This window comes from Cajanus cajan, chromosome 1 (genome assembly GCF_000230855.2).
Source record: "Cajanus cajan strain Asha chromosome 1, NIPB_CcT2T_4, whole genome shotgun sequence".
Lineage (NCBI taxonomy): Eukaryota > Viridiplantae > Streptophyta > Magnoliopsida > Fabales > Fabaceae > Cajanus > Cajanus cajan.
Window position 1 is genome coordinate 74,490,336 of NC_138517.1, and position 10,927 is coordinate 74,501,262.

The 10,927-nt window shown below is 26.4% G+C and overlaps 1 protein-coding gene across 1 annotated transcript; it reads right to left on the minus strand.

The window, feature by feature from the left end:
* Positions 1 to 3,532: 3,532 nt before the first annotated feature.
* On the minus strand, positions 3,533 to 10,532 carry LOC109804478 (PLATZ transcription factor family protein). Its single transcript, XM_020366310.3, has 4 exons — positions 9,999 to 10,532; positions 8,398 to 8,472; positions 8,025 to 8,165; positions 3,533 to 4,255 (listed from the first exon to the last, which is right to left on the minus strand). The coding sequence occupies exons 1-4, from the start codon at positions 10,209 to 10,211 to the stop codon at positions 3,953 to 3,955; spliced, it is 732 nt and encodes a 243-aa protein (XP_020221899.1). The 5' UTR covers positions 10,212 to 10,532; the 3' UTR covers positions 3,533 to 3,952.
* Between the last annotated feature and the right edge of the window lie 395 nt (positions 10,533 to 10,927).

Here is a 10,927-nt window from a genome sequence, read left to right on the forward strand (position 1 = left end):
AGACAATAATATCTAATTAACATATACTTACAAATTTATAACTTGTAGTAACAGTTTTGGTCTGATACTACAATTTAATTTTTCATTGTAGTGCCTATTGAATAATTGAAAGCTAAGCCTAGCACAAGGTTTTCTAGAATGTAGCTTACACAATAGTTTCATTTTAATATAAATCCCACCCCAAAATCCATACAAGATCGGGCTACACACAATCTCCCTGTGTTGTGTCATTCAATGACAGTTGCATAATCAATCTTCTCCAATTAAACTTTTTAATAATTTAATTATGGAGGGAAAAAAATCATCAACTAACATATGCTAACAATTTTTTTTTAGTATATGACATTTTATGTAGTGCGTTAAAATAAATAACATGAATACTATTATTTCTATTCAGTTTAACTTTTGACACATTAATTATTGTTTTAGTCCGTATATGTTTTTTTTTAACATTTTGATCCCTACATGAAATAATTTAACACCGCATTTGGTCGTTAAAAAAATAACTATATTTTTAATCCCTACGTACACTTGACCTTTTTTTTTGTCTATATAAAAAAAATATGACACCGTTATAATTTTAATGGACAATTAGTATCGTTTTGTAAATAGTTTTTGATTTAGAGGTTAAAATTAGAATTTTTTTTAAGTAGGAACTAAAATGAAAAATAGTGATTGTTGAAAAATTAAATTTATGACATAATATTTTTATTTTAATATGAAAAACCAATGTGTAAACTTAAATAATCAAAGTTAACTATAAATGATTATTTTAAAGTTACCATCTTTATGGTGATCGGTTAGTAAATTACATGCATGCAAAAGAGGAAACATGTCATTTTTTGATACATATAAAATAATGTCATATATATTAAATAATGTGCATGTTGCGGTTCTATTACTTGGTCATGAATAATACCCTACTATAGCATTGCACAGTAAATTTCATAAGATGAGTAAAAGCTAGGTGGAATTGTTATGACGTTATAGCATAAGTGCATAACTACCTAGCATATGTACGTACGATCCTAGCATGAAGGAATTTAAATCTTCTTATTCATTAGTACTTTTTTCTATTCTATATTTCTCTCTCGAGAAGATTCTTCTACACATACCTTGCACTCAATCCTCCATGCACCATACCAACACGTCTCCATTAAAAGCTTCATTCATTCATTTCATTTTTCTCATTTTCTTTTATTTCTTTATATACTCTTCACCAATATAAATGTATACCTAAAAGGCTAGAACATTCAAGGGTTTTTTAATTGTCTCTATTACGTGATTTGTTTTATTTAAATAAAGTGACTTGTTAGGTCTAAGATTTTCTTCATGCCCCAAAACTTAACCTAAGCCTAATAGATCAAGCCATACATTTCTTACGACTACCCAAACCTACTTTCATCTCTATGCATAGGACTATGCACTTGAAAACCAACTCTTGTCACTTGAGGAGAAGCACAAATTGAACAGTTATTTCACAAGTTCAACATCTTAATGAATAATGAATGTTCATAACTAACTCATATAATACGCCTCTTCAATGGCCTTTCAATCTTAAAGCTATAAATAATACTCCACCCGATTCATTTTTTTTCTTTATTTATGTTTTTGCATTTTTATCGATTTCAATTTGATTATTGTTCTTTAATGTCAATGTAATATTAAATATGTTTTTTTTTCATTAGAAACTTAATCATTATTAATATATTCTTTACTTATTATTAGTAGACATGAATTCAAATGTTTAAGTGTATATCGGAAAGTTAGATAATTTATTTTGTAAAATCAAGCACATTAATTACATTTTTTAAGCTTTGTCAAAACTTTAAATGTCCAACAAAATAGAATGGAGGGAGTAGATAGTAATCCCCCTATCTCATAATAAGTATTGTGTTAGAATGAAAAATAAGACGCAAATTAAGTGTCATGTTAGTTTTTAATATAGTATTAATTAATTCTTTTTTATTTATATCCTAATTTTTTTTATAGAAAATGGTTAATCATAAAATTAAATTTATAAAATTACTACTTTATTTCATATATTTATTAATTGTTTATATTTATTTAAAATAAGCTAAGATGATAGTTATTATATAATAAGAAAAAAAGTGGGAATATGGAAGTCATATAAAATAATTAAACAATTACAATACAAGTGATATTTAACGATGTATCTTAAATATTTTCCTTTACTAAATCCCACATTGTTTCATCACTTCTAAGCAAAAATAAGACATTTATTATATCTTTATTCCAATGATAAAAATTTTATACAATCCTTAAGATATTCATATTTTTTAAATATTTGTTTACTCGTACTTAATTTTGTACGAAATTAAAATATTTTAATTAAATTATATAAAAAAATTAAATAATATGAATATTTTAAAATATTAATTAATTTTTATCATAGTTAAAAACAATGATAAATTAATAACATTATATAATTAAAAATAGTAAAAAAATTCATTAAAAAAATTATTTCTTTTATTTATAATTCTATTATATATATTTATTATGATAGTGATTTACTGTTTTTTTTTAATTTGATTCTTAACAAATAAAAGTTAATGATGTAAAAGTAATTTTTTATTCAGAGTATGGCGTGTTATATAAAATACGAAACTTAAATTTAAGATGATCTTTGTATTATGTAAATTGAATCTTGTAAAAAAAAATTGTTTAAATATAAAATACTTGTAACATAATAGTTTAGTCTATGAAATATGAAGTGAACTTCGGGAGGGTCTGTTAGTGCACAAGTAATTGTGAAGAACATTCCAGAGATGTTTATGAAAGAAATATGAATTATTTCATTAGGATAAAACATCATCTAACATTTTTATATACTTGAGTTTGATCTATCATTTATTTAGGTGTTTTTTAACACTTCTATAGGTCAATCTTTTGGTCTTGAGGATTTAGTTTTACGGCTTCTTTTTTATATTATTATTGTCTTTTTTCTAGGAATCACGAGGTAAAATAACAAAAAGGTAGAGGTATGTAACTGTGACCTAGAACGTTCGAGCCTGAGATCCTATTCTAAAATAACTCTTCCCCAAAAATATTGTTTTCATAAAAGTTATTTTATGTATAAGTTAAAACAAAGTTTTGTTTGTTTGTCAAAGAAAAAAAAAACATTTTGTTGTGATTATCTCATAGGCATGTTTACTTCACGAGCAAATTCAGTTTCATACATATATTATTATAAAATATGTGAATAAAATCAATTCAAACATATTTGCATTTCAATTATATTCAATAATTTAAGATTAATTTCACCAAAAAAAAAAATCAAATTTAGAACACACATACACTACATCAATTCCTTCTAAACATCCTTTTACCTTATAGATGCAATAGGATTTCTTTACAAGTTAAGTCACCCACTCAAGTATATAGGTAGGATCTAGTTTTAAGCATTGTAAATAATAATAAAAAATATATTTAAACATGAATAATAAAATTGAGCAAAAGCTTATCTCTTATAATTTGATCCAAATTCCAAGACTGGAAACTAAACACAGCATAAAAGATAAGGGGAAAATTGTATTTTCCATTTACACAACAACACATGTCAGAAACAATGCATAGGCCAAATTTCCATAGCATCCAATACAAAATCGGTGGTTAGAAGAACCGCCCAAGACGCCAATGGAAAAATCCTAACTATGCATATCATAACTCCATCATAAAAGAGCCAATCTTAAAACTAACCAAACCCTTAAATAAGACCTAAAAGGAAAACACATAGTTTTTTCTCATACACATATATGACATAAATAATAATTAAAACTAAAATATTTTTATTTTGACCATAATTAACAACATTAATAATTAATTAAAATATAGCATTTTTATTATTATTATAATAATAATAATAATAATAATAATAATAATAATAATAATAATAATAATAATAATAATAATAATAATGATATGGATGGATCTAGGAGAGAGGAGCCCTGTGAGGGGCACCCTTTCTTCTGCTGCCAAGAGATAGGACGATACCAGGGAGGAACCTATTGGTCTTGCCCTTCTTCACGCTGCTATTTGGTTCACGTGAAATTACCGAATTGCTGGTGGCCTCAGTGTTGGAGTAAGAAGAGCTAGGGGCAATTTGGGTATCTTCATCGGTTACCTCTGACCCATCCACTCTTAGGCCCTCGAATTGCGAAATTGCAAAATCAGATTCATCAAATCGATGCAAAATGCTCGACAAGCTTTGACCCCCATACACCATGTAATCCACCTGCACTTTTTTGTACTTACATCAAACAAACATTTTATCTAATAATACCTTAAATACACACACATTCAAGAAATTATAATATGTAGGAGAAATACTAAACACATTTCCAATATTATTCTTTTATTTTTAATTAGTTTATAAATTTTTAATAAGAGATTCATTAAATGAAGATGAAATGTGAGGTCCACAAAATTTGTAATTTCAATAAATTTTAACCAATCAAAAATTTTTTTTTTGAAAAAATACCATCAACATTCCCGAGAAGAAAAAAGTTATGCACTATCAGTGTAAAGTGTTTCATTCAGAACATAAATTCAGATATTTAAAATTTTTGCACACATTTTAAGAAACATTTTGAAATATGTGAAATAAGAACAATCATGAAATATGAATAATAATTTTTAAATTAATATATAAAAGTAATTAATATTACTTAAAATACGTAAACATTTTTTAAATAAAAATTTAATCTAAAAAATAATAATTTTATATCGTTATCTAATCATAATTCATCATATATGATAAATTTATTAATTTTTATGATTACTTTAAATTATAATAACATTAATTTTTGATTAGTTTACCATATAAAAAAAGTATATAATCATTAAATCCTTCCTTTCTATATATGTATTATGTTATTTTTTAAGTTTCACTTTACTTTTATTATGAATATGAACAAAGTAAGTCATAAATAAGTTATTTCAATCATGTGCTTGGATGATTAAATGATGAATTTAAATGTCATATAGTGTTTTATAATCGTGTATTGACATGCATGTAATGTTATATACTAATGGTTTGACATTTCTCTGTCAGAAGATAGCTGAGAAACACTTTCTGCAACATGCAAGCTATATTGGAGGCAAGCATAGGACTAGAGAGGTAGGGCTAGGATTTTAGGATAGTGTTATGCTTTGTTTGGGTTTGGACACAAAATGATTTTTCATAATGTTATCAGGGATGGGAAAAAGGTCTTGGAACTTATTACACATGGGTTATTGTTATAGAGTAGAGTCAAGTGTTCTTTTTTTTCTTCTTTTGTTCATTGGTTAATCAATCCTAGGATCCGTATTGACGTTATAAAGAATTGTGATTGATGTATGGATTATGATACACCTTATTAATTAAAGTAAATTATATGAAAAATAATGTTCAAAGTAGTTATATGAAATTAGTTCAATATTGGATGAACTTCAGCTACTAATTAAGGATATATATATTTTGCACCAGGTACGGCGGGCTTTATTTTTTTTTTTTTTTTATGATAACGGCGGGCTTTATTATTTTACTAAAAAATGATTCATTTACTAATTAAACAAAAAAAAATTAATATAATATTTTAAAATTATACCAACTCTTGACATACCGATCAGATATATATTAATCCTCTATAAAAATATATTTTTATTAATATATTATAACATTATTACTTAATATGAGTATATCTACACTATATTATATTAATATAGACCGATAACATTTATATTAATAGTTTAAATTAGTATAAATTAACAACATTTATCTTTTAAAAAAATATTATATAGTAATATATTTTTACAAATATATGTAAAAATAATTTTATTGAATATATATATATATATATATATATATTCATATAGCTTTAATGTGAAATTTGAATAATATTCAATATATTGTGTTACTATAATTTATACTTATATTTTTTAATAATATATTAATATATATTATACTTATAATATAAATAAAAATAATTTTTAATTATAGTATTGTATAATTATAGAGTATATATCGCGATAAATGTGTCACTAAAATATAATTTTTTAATCATATATTAATAGTCTAATTTTATTAGATAAATGCTACATCAAGTTTCCACGAAGGCTAATATAATATAATACAATATCACTATTAGATAACATAATTTTAGTATATTTTCCTCATTTGATTTTTGGATTAAAAAAACTATTTCATTTATGTAAAAAAATAATTAAATTAAAAAATATTGATGTAAAATTACATTAACTAGAAAGAAAAAAGTATTGATTAAATCTATTCAAAAAATACATTTTAATTAATTTTTTTTATTTAAGAAGTAATTAATAGAATAAAAGTATCATTAATTAATCTTAAAAATAATTTCATAAAAATATAAATTAAGTTAATTATTTTTTATATATTAATGAATTACATTAAGTAATTAAACTTTATAAAAACATCAAATGAAGCATAATTTAGTCTTGCATAGGGGAGCTTAAATTACCTCGTTTTCTTCTAAGGGTAATGTTCAGGGATGTTGGTGGTGTAGGTTAATTTGATTTTTGTCATAAAAGTCATTTGAATCTAATCAAAAAATTTAAGTGCATTCCAATTTGAATGAAATAAAATTTAAATCAAATTAAATCAATTTTTTGAAATTTGATTTGATTCAAATTTTGTAATTTTTTATTTTTTATTTAAAAACTAATTAAAAATATATAATACCATTTTATTTATTTAAGATTACACATCAAAAATGAAATTAAAAAATATACAAATATTAAAATATTTTGGTTAATTAATGTATTTAATACTTTTTATTCTATTAGTTTATTTAAGTAAATATTTCTTTAATACAATTTTAAATATCATATTAATTTTTTTCACATATATAATTTATCATGTAAAAAAGCATTTTCGAACTAATTTTTATTCTAAAATTCAATTTAATACTTACAGTTTTATAAAATACTTTTAAATATTATAAAATATTTGAAGAGAAAAATATCTTTTAATTTATAATTTTATAAAACATCTTTTATGTTATATCTCAATTTAGAATACATATATAATGCATTTGGTAAGAAAATATTTACAAATAAAATAATCAAACCAAATCACATGATTTTAAAATTTTAAAAATCAAACCAAACCATTATAAATTATTTTTTTATCATTTTTCAGTTTTTTAATTAGTTTGCAATATTTTATTTAGGTTATTTCAGTTTTGAATACCCTAATAATGTTGGTGATGCAGTGTGAGAAAAGTGAGGAAGGAAAAAAAGGAAAAAGGGAAGGAAAATGAAAAATGTATCTAATGATGATGATGATGTAGTAATAAAAAAAAATAAAGTAATAAAAAGAAGCAATACAGAAGTAAGGAAATGCGAGTGCGAGAAAATCAAAATCCTTTTTCTAATTAATACCAGCAAAATAAAATACCTAAAAAGTGAGCTGAATATTTGGAAAGAAAATACTTTTATTTATCAGTTTCATAAATACCAATAACGAATAGGGTAACTTCATCTACCCAAATAAGTAAACTTGCAAATTTCATATACATTATATCCTGTCAATAGTTTTCTACTATATTTTTTTCTCTTTCATACTTTTTTTCCTTCACATCAAATGATCCATGTCCCCCCAATTGATGTTTCTTTGCCAAGAAAAAATTAAAATGAAATATCCTTTTCATTTCCCAAAGACAATATTCTAAATTGTTAGCACTCAACAAATAGAATTAAACTTGTGTTTCCTTTTTACCATAAAACTGTCAACTACTAATAATTGATATTAACTGTGAAACAAAATAGAGGACAAAGAGAGAATGTAAGATTTGAACCCTTAAAACACTTATAGATTCCCTCATAAAACCTACGTATTATTAACCTTTAAACTTAGCATGATTAGTACCGAAACATTTCACCAAAATCAATGTTGTCAAAAAAAGTATTACTTAATTATATATTGACCTGTAAATTAATTAAGACCAAAACAACAAAGATAAAGACTGAGAAATGAGAGAAAAAACCTTGCATGATAGAGAGCAGAAATGAAATGGCTCCTGAAGAATCCTGTCACAAGTGAAGCAAGCGTTGGCAGGACCTTTGCATGTCCTTGATTGTGGCCTCTGATTTAAGAATATTACCTTGGCGCTGTTTATAGTATAGGGCTGCCATGTATCCAATACAAACAAGGAATGTCCATTTCAGTCTCATAACTATGAAAATAAATTATCATTTTTCCGATCTAGTTATTATAACCTGGAATTATTACCATACTAATTTAATACTACCATTTACTTTCTCGATGAAAATTAAATAATTAAAACATATTGGACAACTCAAATATGTGTAAAATCTGCAAAAATTTTCATGGTGTTCCTGGGCAGAATTTTGTCTGACCTGAATATTGGAACAATCAATGAGTTTTTCCAGATCATCTAATCGAATCACGTCGTGGTAAACATACCTTCGCACCTGTGTGTGATGAGATGGTATAAGAAATGAGGTTAGTATAACTTGAACAAGTAAAAATTAAAATTAAGAAGAAAGAAAGAAAGAAAAAAAGCTACTTCTTTCCATATATGTATCAACAAAGTAAGCTCAAGTTTCTAGTCTCATCCTTTTTTTTTCTGAGGGGGGTAAACATAACTGTCATCAGTTAATAGCACAATTAATGAAATGTGATATTTTTTGGGAGGAGAAGGGTAAATTGTGGGGAGTTAAATGAGTCTTATTGTAAGAAGAGGTAGGCAACCAAACCAACCTTGGTGGTGTAAAGCTTCCATCAATTCAAGGGGGGTTAGGGAAATTAAATGAAGTGTGAAGTGGGGAATAATTTAGGAGAAGTGGTGGGTTCCTGTGCAAATAATTAAATAAAAGGACATAGCATGGATTGGGAAGCAGTGGGTCAAACTTTTCGCTTTCAATGAAAGGAACAGCTGATAAACCTTTGCAGGGAGAAATGGATAAAAAAGAGATCTTCCATTAATGGGAAAGAAACCAAAACAAAAAAGGGGAATCAAGGAAGACATGGTGAACCCTTTCGGAAACCATATATAAATATGCATAAACATAGATATGGAGAAACACCAAATACAATGAGACAATATTGGTGAGTTCAACCAGGCAATTACTCAACCATACACAAGCCTAGGCTTCTTTAAGTTTACAAAACAAAACTCAATTATTTGTTTTTAACTTGTGAAAATAGGGAAAAGAATCTAGCAGGAAGAACCCTGAAACCCCATTGACCAAATTTTGGAAGACTTTCAAAAGAGAAATTGCATGAACAAGGTTAAACTAACAATTTCATCAATTTGATATTTTTTTTAGTACGACTCCTTCATACCCCTCATCTGTGGGAAAGAAAATTTAAGCTCACTCTTTTTTTTTTTTTCTCAGATCATTGTTACAAGATTCCTGAAAAGGGATTTCAGTGTTGACAGGTATCAACTATGTGAAGAAGAAGAAAATACATAGCCCATAGGGACATATTTCATGGGAAATTGGTAATCTGAAATGAGCAGCTGATTGAACCAACTTCAGCGCTGTTCAAAGAAAAAAAGGAAGAAAAGAAGACTAGAAGCTGCTAGGTGTGTACAAACATGTCCTCCAAAGTTGCATGTGAGAGAAAACACAAAGAAATAAGGTGACAAGAGAGTGATCTTGAAAAAGAGAATTTTGATAGAAATCCTGAGAGATCCAGCAAGCTGAGCTGCATCTGAATTGAAAAAGTTGAAAAGCAAAAGAAAATCCAAAAATAGGAAAGAGTAAAGAAAGAATAAGCAGCGAAAGCAAGCTCTAGAAAAAGGAGAAAGTAGCTAGGTAGGAACAATGAAAAGTCCAGGTGGTTTGGAAATACCCAAAAAACAATTGAAGTAGCCAAAAAGAAGGTGCAAGGAAACATGTGAATTGAATTTTGACATGCCCTTTTGAGATTTGAGAAGAGGGCATGAGTAAAAATGTGAGCTTTGGATGGAATTGTGCATAGCATATAGTACCTGGAGGAGAGGGTGAGAACGGTGAGAAGAGAGGCAGTGGGGGCAGATGCTAAGGCAACAGTGCAAGCAAAAGACGTTCTTCTCGTTCTTCCTGCGATCCTCGTGGACCCCACAACCACCAAAGAATGTCTCAGCCATCAACCTCTCTAGCCATGCAGGTTTCTCATTCATGTCTCCTGATGATGAGTATGTGCCCATCATGTCTCTCACCATTTTCTTTTTTCTTAGCTACTTACTACCTTCTCTCTCTCTCTACTCTGATGGATGATGATGATGTTATTTATGAGTTGAGAAGCCTCTCTGCCTATTGCATATGTCAACTGCTTGATGTTGATTTTCTTTTTTTTTTTTAGTATTATTTTTTAAACCCTAGCCTAAACACATACACAACAATTACACATATTATTCTGTCTATTTATAGAAGAGAGGAGAAGAATCCAAAAGAAAAATGAAAGGAGAGAGAAGGAAACAGTGACAGAAATGAATGGTGTGGTGGAAAGAGCAGAGTGGTTTTAATGGCGGGAAGACAGCCCACCAGTCTGTACTGTCTCTGCATACTAACAATTTTTCTCCTCATTTATTAAGCTCTCCCACTTTTATATTTGACCAAATGTCCTTACCACTTTACAACTAAATACTAAATAGCATGTTTCCATAAAATACAAATTTTTTCATGCATTCAAATAAATGTTACTAGTTTTTTTTTTTTATTAATTTAATTATTACTAAAATAAGTAAAGTTATTAGAATCAGTCCAATAATAATTATAATGATCTGTTTTGATCATCATACAAATAAATAAATACTTGAGATTAATATGTTTATGTAACTTAGATATATATATATATATATATATATATATATATATATATATATATATATATATATATATATATATATATATGTATGTATGTATGTGTATGTGTGTG

Bases quoted from the DNA above. Each gene is read 5' to 3' on its own strand.
- LOC109804478 (XM_020366310.3), bottom strand. From the start codon at position 10,211: ATGGTGAGAGACATGATGGGCACATACTCATCATCAGGAGACATGAAT. The intron at 8,473-9,998 runs GTACTATATGCT...CATCACACACAG, and splicing joins GTTCTCACCCTCTCCTCCAG to GTGCGAAGGTATGTTTACCA. The intron at 8,166-8,397 runs GTCAGACAAAAT...GATACATGGCAG, and splicing joins TTGATTGTTCCAATATTCAG to CCCTATACTATAAACAGCGC.